The 12,989-nt window shown below is 38.0% G+C and overlaps 1 protein-coding gene across 1 annotated transcript; it reads left to right on the plus strand.

Moving 5' to 3' along the window:
* The first annotated feature begins 984 nt into the window (after positions 1-984).
* On the plus strand, positions 985-4,452 carry LOC308681320 (uncharacterized protein). The gene is made up of 3 exons (XM_081350102.1): positions 985-1,181; positions 1,498-1,590; positions 1,794-4,452. The coding sequence occupies exons 1-3, from the start codon at positions 1,116-1,118 to the stop codon at positions 4,098-4,100; spliced, it is 2,466 nt and encodes an 821-aa protein (XP_081206228.1). The 5' UTR covers positions 985-1,115; the 3' UTR covers positions 4,101-4,452.
* Positions 4,453-12,989: the final 8,537 nt, after the last annotated feature.

Raw genomic sequence — 12,989 nt, forward strand, 5'->3', positions numbered from 1 at the left:
ATCATTATTTATTTTTCGGGACAAATATGCGTAGAAATAGGCAAAAATATAAGCTATACCTGGAACCTCAAAGTAAGACAAAGATACCTCGCCAGACAGTGTGTAGATATGACAGGCCAGGTGTTGATGTTGACGAGGAAGAGAGCCAAACAGCCAATGAAACAGGTACCGTAGACGTAGACTATCACGCTTATTATCCAGTAGGATTGTCCCGATTATTTGAATACATTTTATTGTTAAAAAATGTAAATAAAAACGTTAGTACATAGGACGGAGGTGATCCAGCAAAGTCTGACATACTTACTGAAGAATAACTTTTGATTTTTAATTGACAAATAAATAGGCTAAATAAAAACCCAGAGAAATATCCGATTCTCATCGGATATCAAAATAAAAGTCCTCACACATATACCTGTTAAATAAAAGTAACAGTGAAACAGAGATAATGGTCATAAGTTTCATACATCTTTGTCAATTACATTTTTTTGTAGAACCTATTTTTAAAAGGTTATTTAAATATTATAAAATACATTATTTGTGATATATTAACATGTTTTAATGTTTTAATTATTATTTATTTTTATTATTTTAATTTCTTCTATGTAAAGCACTTTGAATTGTCATTGTGTATGAAATGTGCTATATAAATAAACTTGCCTTGCCTTGCCTTTATATATATTTGTATGAGATTTCTTCAGCTTGTTTTTTTCTTGTTGCTTATGGTATTTTAATAGATATGCTCTCAGAGGCAGGGAGTAAGACAAACAGCATACAGAACAGAGAGAGTGAGAGAGACAGCATACAGAACAGTGAGACAGAGAGCATACAGAACAGCCATTCAATGTTGAGTACACCATTTGTGGTATGTGAAAGTTTTGTGAACTGTTTTCCTGATGTATTGAAAGCTATAAAAGACCATAACGTTACACATTCAAAAAATAAGCATGGAAACAGGCAGCTACAGAGTCAGATGAAGTACAATTATTCGCAGTTACTCTTGCTGTTAGTGCAATGTCATGATTGTAACATAACTGTAACATTATTATCAGAATGGTCCAGAAAGTGAAGCAGCCACGATAACAACACTCAACTCCATATGCAAATTATCTGAACTGATGACAGATGAGTACAGTAGTGAGGTAGACGTTGTACCAGGCTCAAGTAGATCTTCAGAAACACATGTGAGTACTAGTTTAGCTTGTTCTAATAAACATTTATCATGTACACTACTAGTCACAAGTTTTAAAACCAATTTGACTGAAATGTTTCTCTCGACATTAAAAACTTTTTGATCTAATTTGTTACAGTATTTATTAATCTTTGTTAACATAAGTTTATAAAAATACAACCGTTTCATGATTGTTACATAGATGTCATGATTGTAACAATTGTAACATAGATGTCATGACTGTTACATAGATGTCATGATTGTTACATAGATTTCATGATTGTAACACGGATGTCATGATTGTAACATAACTATAACATTATTGTCAGAATGGTCAATGGAAAACAGCTGAACTGATGACAGATGAGTACAGTAGTGAGGTAGACATTGCACCAGGCTCAAGTAGACCTTCAGAAACACATGTGAGTACTAGTTTAGCTTTTTCTGATAATTGTTTTTTCCTCTCTCTCAGGTACACATGTACTTCTTTAAGTTTTCAATTATAAATGTATAGTTTTGGAGGGTCTGTACGTTTAAAAAAATATAACTATGAACCTGCGTGAATATGTGTATGAGCAGACCTACACACAACAATACCTTTAACAAAGATGTTGCTTTTTTAAAGGCATGCAGTGGAACAGAGTCAGAGTCTGAGATAGACCATAGGACAGGCAGCACGAAGCAGAACACTGATCCCCTGTCAATGATTGACCTACAGCCTGACATGGACACTGCTTTGTCTGCCACAGGAACTACCACAAAAGCTGAGGCAATGCTCATGATTATGAGCCATGCAGCAAAGCATAAAATAACTGGTTGCCAGTTACATGATTTACTGCAGTTGATTAATAAATTGTTTGGGCAAGAAGTTGTACCTCGATCCAAGTATCTTTTTAACAGAGTGTTTAAAAACAGTTGTGAGGGAGTAGAATTTCAGTTCTACTGCGAAAAATGTTACTTCAACATAGGAACAGTCCAGGAGATCAGTGACAAACAAATTGATGAATGTGGATCATGTGGCAGCACTTTTGATTCTGGTTCTATGAATGGAGGTAACTTCTTTATCAATGTTCCTCTTGCCCCACAAATTCAGACTCTGCTTGAAAGCACAGAAGCGAGTGCCCATTTGAATTATAGGTTTGATAGGCAAAAGAGTCATAATGAGGTGTTGTCAGACATCTATGATGGGGAGAAGTACAGACATTTGTCTGGCCCAAATCAGATCCTCTCAGATTCTCACAACCTATCATACATATTCAACTCAGATGGAAGCCCTGTGTTTAATTCTTCAAAGTTCTCTATATGGCCCATCCACATAATGATCAATGAGCTTCCCCCTGAACTTAGGTTTAAGAATGTATTGCTTGCTGGCCTTTGGTTTGGGCCAAAAGAGCCTGTGATGGAAATCTTTCTCAAGTCATTTGTGGACCAGGCCAAGACCCTAGCTGACACTGGTGTCACATGGCATAAAGAAGGGTCTGTTATTAACAGCAAAATAGTTGGCCTCTGTTGTAGTGTCGATTCCAAAGCGAGACCGCTGATGCAAAACACTACCCAGTTTAATGGATATCATGGCTGCGGATTCTGTCTGCATCCTGGGAAGCTGGTTGATAGGGTAGTGAAGTATCCAGTTTCAGAAGAAGACTATTGTGACAGAACAAATGAGGAAATGGTTAGGGATATGGAGTTGGCTGTAGAAGGTGGGACAAATATTAGGGGCATAAAAGGTCCTTCTCCACTAATCAACTTGCCATTCTTTGATGTTGTCTGGGGGTTTGTCCCAGACTACATGCATGCAGTCTTACTGGGGGTTTCAAGACAGATTACTAGACTCCTGGTTGATACTTCTTCATCCACCCAGCCATATTATGTAGGCAGCCCTGCCACTTTGAGAGAGATCGATGCTAGAATTGTTGGTATCCAACCTCCACACCTGATTACTCGACTGCCTAGAGGGTTGTCAGATAGGGTGCACTGGAAAGCCTCTGAGTGGCGATCCTGGCTCCTGTTCTACAGCCTACCATGTCTTGAAGGACTTCTTCCCCAAAAGTACTTGCAACATCTTGGCCTACTTGTATCAGCCATTTATCTGTTACTGAAGGCTGAACTAAAACCTTGTGAAATCAACAGAGCTGAGATCTTGTTGCTTGACTTCATGTTCAGGTTTCAGATTTTATATGGTGAGTCACAGATGACATTTAACATTCACCTTCTCAGTCATCTTGCCAAGTCAGTCAAGTTGTGGGGCCCATTGTGGACACATTCTGCATTTCCTTTCGAGAACGCAAATGGCAAACTCCTGACTTTGGTAAAAGGAACAAAAGGAGTGGCTAGTCAGATAGTTACCAAGTTTCTTCTATTTAGATCAATTCCTTACTTCTCATCCAAGTACACGGTGAAAGAAGAGGTGTTACGGTTCTGTTCTGATTTGAACAAGTACCCAAGGGTCCAAAATACTGTCAAATGTGACAATACTACGCTACTTGACAATGGGAGCGTGCATGTTGTTACACAGGAAGAACGGGCTGCCTTCTGTGCCCCTCGCGTGTGCATACCTGATGAAGTTGTAGTGCATAAGCGCATGATCAAAGGTGGTCTGGTGTATACTAGCGGAGACTACACCCTATCTCAGAGACGAGATGAAAGCTATGTGAAACTAACAGATGGAACATGTGGGGTAATCAATAAAATTATTTCTTTCTCTGACACGGATGATCACATAGCATTATTATTAACAACATTTAAGGTAGCTCCAGTATTTCCACTACCACAACGTTGTGGTTTTGTTCCACACATTTCCATTGTGCAATGCTGGGAATCATCCAAGACAGAATTAGTTCCTGTTAGTTGCCTTCAGGGTAAATGCATGTGTATCAAAGTGGAAGACAAACTATACATTTGCAGTTTTCCAAACATTTTTGAGAGGGACTAGAACAAACCCTTGCCAGACACGCAAGTGTGAGTGTGTGTGTGTGTGTGTGTGTGTGTGTGTGTCTGTGTGTGTGTGTGGCTGATGTTAAGTCAAGTTATGTTATCTAAAGATGTTTTGTATGTACAAGTGCTTGTAAGTAAAATGCAGTATGTATGGCAACAAACATAAATGGCAGGTAAATGTTCTTGAGCCATTCTTTTTTTGTACTATTTGGCTTTCATAAAATATTATATTTGATTCACTCCTTTTTATCTTTATCTTTAAAGCAACCTGATGTAAGTGTTTTAAATAACTATAGTGGTATTATACCACGAAGCCTAAATAGGAATCTTAATAAAGTAATGTCCAAAGTAATATCATGCATTATGTGTATTATTTAAAAAACCTCCTTCTGTTTACCTGTCCGATTGCATTTTTTTTCTACAAGCCTGCTAAATTGAAGTTTGAACAGAGAGTTTCTCTATTAGTTTAAGTGTAACCGGTGGGCAAAGTCTGACCGATGTGCAGCCATGCAGAGATGTAGCTGGCCTCATAGGCGCCGATTTTCTTCCGTGGGTGCTCATGGGCGCACGCTCTTTAAAAAAAAAAGAAAAAAAAAAAAAAAGAAATCAAGTAGGCTAGTCAAAAAATGTTTGCATTTCAGAACCTTAGGAAATGGACAGCGGCCGACACGAACACACACACACACACACACACACACACACACACACACACACACACACACATTTAGGCCTACTTGATAATAAAGCCGTAAAGTAGGCTATCTTTCAACTCAGGCCAGCGCCACTTCGCACAAATACAGACAGGATTGGAGATGAAAAGTTTAACTGACACGTAACCGAGATCAGCTTCGTGGGAAATTAAGAATCAATGTCACACAACAGAGTCCTGCACGGGTCCGATTTTGTAAAACCGCACCGCCCGTTCCCGCAGTGCTTAAAACCGCCCCCGACCCGTTTTCTAGACAGCAGCACTAATTTAAATCCGCACCGACCCGACCCGCTTGAAATAGAACCGACACCCGACCCGCAACCGTAATAAAATCAGTTTAGACTATAATAGACACACTTACAAAAAATGTTATTGTTTATTGCCAGATCATACAGAAGTTATCACACGACCATTAACACAAGGACAACTTCAGCCGAAGCTGTCAAAAGGCCGATACATGAAGAACATGGCTGTACGTTACCACAAAACTGAGTAGCCTTATAACATTTTACCAGTGGAACAGACGCGGCTACAACACTATATCTGCCACGCAATTTCGTCTAGCCTATCTGACAATTTTGGGTTCAAACACGCCCTGCACACCACACATAGCCTACTTAACATTTACATTTACATTTATTCATTTAGCACTTAACAGTGTTAAAAAATACTGTTCGATAGAACTGCTTGGTTTACCAGTTATCTGCGTGCTTCCTCGGCGATGAAGTTCCACATTTGCGGCTATCCAACACGAAAATGCATGCAGCAAAGCCTTTCACAACATTGTTTTCTTCAGTTTTGTTCGACAACTTTACCATCTCCACTAGCTATTCTTTTCATCAAGCATCCATCTCGACGAGTCCAAGCAGATCGCGCGCGCGGTAATGATGACTTTTTAAAAGTGAAAGTAGGCTACTGGGAGGGCGTGGGCACAAATAAACTGACGTGGATTTTAAATTATTGTATTAACTTGAAATACAGGCATATTTTTGCAGATGTGTTCCTAAAAATGTGCATATATTTTTACGTTTGCACGTGATTGTTTTAAACCCGTGTTTAGACCTTTCCCCCGTGTCCGATCCGACCCGCACCAGTTTGAGCAAAATTTGCGGGTCACCCGCGGGAACACGAACCCGTGCAGGACTCTGTCACACAAGTCCACACAGTAAAAATTAGATTTGTTGACTCACCATTGCGGTTAATTCTTCAGGAGGAACGTGTCTCTGCGTACAGAGCGGGTCAAATAGGCGTTTTCATCCGAGAAACGCTGTGGTGGATAGGATATGGAGCAGGCCACTGACAGCGACTCACAGTGTGACAGACGCTTCACATAGCACCAACTGCAATATTTAATTTTAAATGAATGTAGCCTACTGGCAGTCTGGCACACGTGGGTGCTCGGCATTTTCCGTGGGTGCGAGGCGCCTATGGCTGGCGACACCATCAGTTAGAAGACAATAACCTCTGCGTTAGGCATTTTGCAGTAACAATATGAAGCAAAAAAGAAAAACTTGTCAAAATGATGTACACTTTTGCTCAACTGGAAAGATCTTTCCAAATTCGATTCTATCCTTCTTAACTAAAGTTGGTTCTGAGAGCTCGAAAATTCAATCCGTTCGCACCTCCATCTTGGTCGGCCCCCCATACTTTTACTCGTGTGTTGGTGCTCTATCGTTTCCGCATTAAGTCGTAACTAGAGTAAGTTATTCTTTTGACGGAAAAACAAACTTGCTGAACCGATTTCATTTAATAACGTTTAATATAGTTACAAACACTTATAGTTTGTACATTGTGTGAATGTGCTCCTTTACGTATATTGGCGGGCAATAGCCAAGTATTTTAGGCTATTTTATTTTTTTCATTCCAAAACATAAACAAAAATAATAATACAAAAGTCATTTTTAAATATATTTTTGTTGTAATAATTGCAAAAAAAAAAAAAAAAAATCTGCATTAGCATTAACTATGTGTATAGCCTACATTAAATCATTATCATCAAACCAAAGAAAACACTAAATTTATTGGAGTCTTAATGGTTCATACTGGTGTCCAGTAGAACATGTAACCTTGCCAAAGGTATTTTATTGGACCTTAATGGTATCCAATAGAAAAAAAAAGCCACCAATAGAAGAAAGCAAATTACCAATAGAGACCTACTAGGACCATTACAGTTTCCATTAAAACCAATACAGACAAATAGACAAAACATGCCACCAATAGAAGAAAACAAATTACCAATAGAGACCCACTAGAACCATTACGGTTTCCATCAAACCCAATACAGTTTCCAATACAACCATTAAAACCATTAGCAATTCTGTAATGGTTTCTATTGTTTTTTTCAGCAGGGTAGCTCGGCGCGTTAGCACAGCTAAGCTTCGCCCACACGGCCCGCTTCCAGCTGCTCGTTTTTTTCCGGAAAGACTCGGTACAGCCTATCTTTCTTTCAAAAATATAATAAAACAAAAGACTTTTTGGAGATATGAAGGATGCAATATTACTCTATAAGTACTCAAGATTAACAGGAGATTGAGTGAAAATGAGCATTTCACCCCCCCTTTAAGCCAAACCCTGTGCACATTTATAAGTCAGCATTATTTTCTGAGTACAGTGAGTATTTTCTCCTTTTAAACCTGTAGTGAGTAAAAAAATCGATTTGAAATAGCTGGTGTTTCTGACATCACAAACTACCTTGTAACAATCACGTCAACGAGTGGATCTGAGCTGGTGTGAGTGAGTGGGGGCGGTGCTAATTTGCATATTAGTCGAACAGCGTATACTAAATGAGGCAAGGGTGTAGAGTTACATTCAAGCTATTTTATGGCATGAAGAATTTATTTTCAAGGAAAAAACGGTTAAAAATGTCATTTTGGTGATCAAAGATTAGTTTTACGCGATCAAATTATTGACAACAGGGGGACTTTAACACAATGAATGGCAGTATTAACGCCGACAGTCCCCGAGTGATCCCTGTTTTCCATTTGGACTAAGTTGAAGTTAATTAGCATTTCATTTCTGTTTAATTTAATGAGTTTTAAATTAAGTTAAGCTTTAATGAGCAGCACATCAAGGCCGGTAGCAGAATCTCCTTGTCACAAAGAGATTGTGTCTTAAAGGGAACCGTACACCCCACAAAAATGATGTTATTATTTATTCACCCTCATTTTGTGCCAAATGCAAACTTATTTTTTATTCATTTTATTCATACTATGGAAGTCAATGCTGTCCATTAACTTTGGTTGCACATATTCTTTGAAATATCTTCTTTTGTGTTCAGCTGAAGAAAGAAATTTATACAGGTTTGAAACAACTTGAGGGTGAGTAAATGATGACAGAATTTTCATTTTTGGGTGAACTGTCTCTTTAATTTGATTCAACACGTCATGGTTACATTTATTTTGAATTGACAATGTGTAAATCATTTACAGATTATTCAGTTAAGTTAAATAACAATGTTTCATTCATTTCAACTTATTTAAATATTCAACTAAATTAAAGTGAATTAGTTAAACCTTGTTTAACAAAAAACTTAATTTGATGAGTTAAAGCAATGTAAAAACATACGTGGTCATAACTTATTGATCATAATTTTACAGTGTAAAATCAGACGTGTACATTATTTTCTGTTTCTGAAGGCATTAATAAATTAAGCAAAATATTTTAAAAACATAAATATAATGGTCAAGAGACTCAAGAAGCAATATCCACAAAAGGACAGGAACATTTTCTAGCATACTGTAATGAGTGAAAGTAAAATCTAAATTGTACAACGAAAGGAGCAGCTCACGCGTCAGAATTTATCACACCATAAAACATTTTCTGAATCACTCACATATTACTTCATAACTATACAGACATACTTTATTGCCTTTAGAGTCATATTTTCCTCTCATCTTCTATGCTCTTTACTATCAGGTGTAAACACAGAACTAAACCTGAACACACACATACATGTCTATTGAAAAAGAAAAATGGGAGGAACTCTTTCAAAACCAATTTAAAGAAGTACCTTGTGTCTGTTGTGAGGGTTACAGACCACTACAGCTTTAGGCATTTCATTAGCTGATGACAGATGCTTGAGTGAAATTAGACCACTTATCTTTTGGAGTGCTTTAATAGATGCATGTTAATGAATCTAAACAATGCTGACAGGGAGAAGGAGGGACGCCATAGCAGGCTAAATGTCACTGAATTCTAGCATCAGCTCTGTCAAGGAGACTAATATAGGCAAGAAGATTAGTTCAGAGCAAGGGTTCCTTGTATTTCTGATATCAGATGTGTGACTCTGATGAAACAGAATGTTTGACATGCAAAGATTGACTGTCTGTCAGTCCTAATGTTGAAGCACATCCCTCATTTTCAACCGCAACAAAATGAATATGTGTCCGTGCATCTTCACCACCACTGCAAAACAGATAAAATACTGCTATTGAGTCATGATACACCACTCGTTGTGTACTATGATAAACATAAAATTACACTCACTGTGCAAACAGCTGATGAGGTGAAAGTCTGGGCTAATGCAGAAATGCTTTGCCTTGATTGTAAATTCAATAACAAACAGAATCGAATCTGTTTTTGTGTGATTATAGGTTCTATAAATACTATGCATGAAAGTACCTGTGCGTTTTTGTAAGTCTATACATTTTATGTGGAAAATTTGTTTGCAATGTACTTCCGTGGTAATAGTCTATCTGGATAGTTACACTGAGGATTTATGTCGCCCTCTAGTGGTCATATATCACTAAACAAGATCAAAACAAACTGATCACAGGATTCCTCAATATACTGCATATCATTCCTTTCCATTCCATTCCAATGAATCATCTAGTATTTGTTCATGCAGGCAGGCAGTAAGGAAAAGTGAAATATAAGGTATTAATATACACAACACTGTATACTTCAACACACAACATCTTCTATTGAATTTTGCCTGTAGAAACATCTTCCTTTGTAATATTCTTTCTCACCTCAAAACAAGTGTGAAGAGAGAATTCTCTACTGTGAGATTCCAAACAGCAATTAATATGACACATTTTGTACAGTTAGAAAGAACGAGAGAATGATAGATGTCTCACACAACACAGACTATATTACACCAACAGAAATCATTTTAAGGGACAGATCAAGTAGAAATTGCTCATTAATATTTGTTTACAACAATCCCTGTGCTAAAGTGTTTGAGTGTGTGTGTGTGTGTGTGTGTGTGTGTGTGTGTGTGTGTGTGTGTGTGTGTGTGTGTGTGTGTGTGTGTGTGTGTGTGTGTGTGTGTGTGTGTGTGTGAGAGAGAGAGAGAGAGAGAGAGAGAGAGAGAGAGAGAGAGAGAGAGAGAGAGAGAGAGAGAGAGAGAGAGAGAGAGAGAGAGAGAGAGAGAGTAACATAAAGGTGTCAGACAGACTATATAAAGCTTCTGATATAATAAGAGCTGACACCAAAGGTCAGAGAACTGAAGCATCTCCCCTGTCCCTCTGTTCTTTTGAGATACACAAATAATCTACAGCAGTGATGTCAAAACGTCCTGTTGTGTTGCATTTAAATGATCTAAAGTGAGGGTCCTTGCGATAAGTCATGTTTAACTGCTGCCCTTTAGTCACTGTGCTGATGGCCACTCGAGTACATCTGGGCAGAAGGCCCTGCCATTGCAGGGAAAACGTATCCAAGAGGCTTCTGCTGATGTGATCCTACAACACTCAGGGGGAAAAGCCCACAAGGAGCGGAGCGAATGCAGCCAGGCGAATGAGTGTGCTGACAGCCAGCATTTACAGAAACTATACAATCTTGGAAAGACAATGTGCGTGTGTGGAATAATCTGCCTCATCATTTGTAATCACAAAAGTCAAAGAAGTGCACAGCAAAGCTGAGAATGGCGAAAAATTAACATTCTTGCGCTGCAGTTTTTCTTTTGCCTCGACCAGAGAAATCAGGTTGATGTAGACCTTCCACACATGCAAGCAATCAAGTGAAACAACAGCCCTCTCTCTCTCTCTCTCTCTCTCTCTATATATATATATATATATATATTTTTTTTTTTTCCTATGCTAATTTGACAGTATCCTTGAAGGCTTGAGGTCATACTCTAAAAGTAACAATCACTGACCAATCAACATCTCAGTCTGTCCAAATCCAACACAAACCTAGCACATTAGCCACAAAACAACAGTCTGTTCTGAACAGAATTACTTAAGAATTCTGGTAAAACTTTACAATGAGTTTATTATATAATGTAATGGGGATGTTAACACATCATGAACTAACAATGAATTTTACAGCATTTATGAATCACTTTATATTTAATGATATTGATTTATTTAATTCATATGCAATCAGATGTATCAAAGACTATAAGCTATTCATTATGTGTTCATGTTGTCTAATTTTAATAAATAATGTAAAAAAAAAAACATGTATAAAAAATGCATTAACTAATGCAAAGTATAAAACCTTCCTGTAAAGTGTAAATAACAATAAATAAACAGAAGGAAACTGAATTTATAGAATGAAAGTAGCATTAGATTAAATAAATATACTGAATAAATTGACAGAATTACAGTAAACCAGAACCAAAAACAGATGAATTTGCGTTTGAAAACAGATACTCACTGGCTTCTGTCCGCTGTCTTTGAGGACCCGTCACCTGACACAGGCTCGGAGGAGCATCTGCCATCCTGCGTGTGCCTTTACGAGTGTGCAAGTTTGTTACTAGTAAATATTGATATATATTATTGATCTAACTGCATTCTCTTCTGCTCTTATTCACACCTCTGTCCTCCTTTATCTTTCTTTCCTTCTTTCTTGCTTTCTCTCTCTCTCTCTCTCTCTCTACTGCATGTAGAGGGAGCGCAGGCAATACTGCTATAGCATCTAAGATCACTTCCCCTGGGAATTTGTATGTGAACATATTTTTGTGTGTATGTAAAAATATTTTCTTCTAGTGACTCTTCTGTCTCTTATTCTTGGCTAAACTAATTTACCTTTCCTCTTACTTAAGAGACCTCCTCTTGAGTAGTGTTGTCACAATACCAAATTTATGACTTCGAAATGTTATTCTAACAACCGCTGAAAACAGGTAACACAGGCTCATCCGGGTTACTGAAGTCAGCAAACTAAAACGTTTTTTTCTTCGTGGAAGTTTTGCTTTTTGTGAGCTAATAATATATTAAAGGGCACCTATTATGCCCCTTTTCCAAGATGTAAAATAAGTCTCTGATGTCCCCCGAGTGTGTATGTGAAGGTTTAGCTCAAAATACCCAATAGATAAAACATTTTTTACAGCATGTATAAATTGTCACTTTTTGGGGCTCAGAAAAACGAGCCGTTTTAGTGTGTATCCCTTTAAATGCAAATGAGCAGCTGATGCCGGCCCAGAGGGCGGAGCCTCACGAGCTCGCGCTCTCATACGGAATGATAATATCATAACAGAAACTCTCAGTAGGTGTTCATTTCGACCTGGAGTCGGACAATAATGCCCACAGAGCCAGAGAATATATGCTGTATGAAGATATAGGCTAACAGGTATAGTTTAGTTTAATTACGGTTATAACGTATTTGTCATCTGCTTTTATCCACTATTAATACAAGCCTGCTGTAGCGGACCCCGTCGGAATGATGGCCAAAAATATATGAGTTCAATTAAGTTTATTGTACATCACACAAAAGATGAAGAGTTAGTTTTACTCCAGAAAATCATAAGAGCTGAATAAACACAGTATAAGAAGTACGCATTAAAGTCTTATCCATAAACTTTCTCTCTCTCCCTTTCATTATCATCAACATAAACAGCGAAGTGCACAAAACACTCCTTACAACTAACAGTAAACAAATATATACACATTACACACCTTTTCAGTGGATGCTTATTTAACTGGTAAACTTCATATTCGTAAAATGACTCGATGAGCTGTCACTTTCATTACTGCAGTGATCGGTAACGTCAGGCCTATCGCCCTGGAGACTGTAAGCTGGATCACGAACAGCAACAGATCCATAGAATGAGAGCAAATGAAGACTGCTATGTTCATTCTTACATCCAACAACAAAACACCTCAATTGCTTAGGAGACATTCTTGTCTACAGTTGCTCTGGCGTTGAAACACTGGCAGACTGTGTTTATCTCACTCAAGGCGGGTCTACGCTAGTACTGCAGTGTCAATTAACAGTCGTGGGAGGGGCCTGTACAAA

This window comes from Scardinius erythrophthalmus (genome assembly GCF_964197995.2).
Source record: "Scardinius erythrophthalmus genome assembly, chromosome: 20".
Taxonomy (NCBI): domain Eukaryota; kingdom Metazoa; phylum Chordata; class Actinopteri; order Cypriniformes; family Leuciscidae; genus Scardinius; species Scardinius erythrophthalmus.

Coding starts and splice junctions, on each gene's coding strand:
- LOC308681320 (XM_081350102.1), top strand. CDS start 1,116: ATGACAGATGAGTACAGTAGTGAGGTAGACGTTGTACCAGGCTCAAGT. Junction 1,182..1,497: donor GTAGATCTTCAGAAACACAT/GTGAGTACTAGT, acceptor CATTATTGTCAG/AATGGTCAATGGAAAACAGC. Junction 1,591..1,793: donor GTAGACCTTCAGAAACACAT/GTGAGTACTAGT, acceptor GCTTTTTTAAAG/GCATGCAGTGGAACAGAGTC.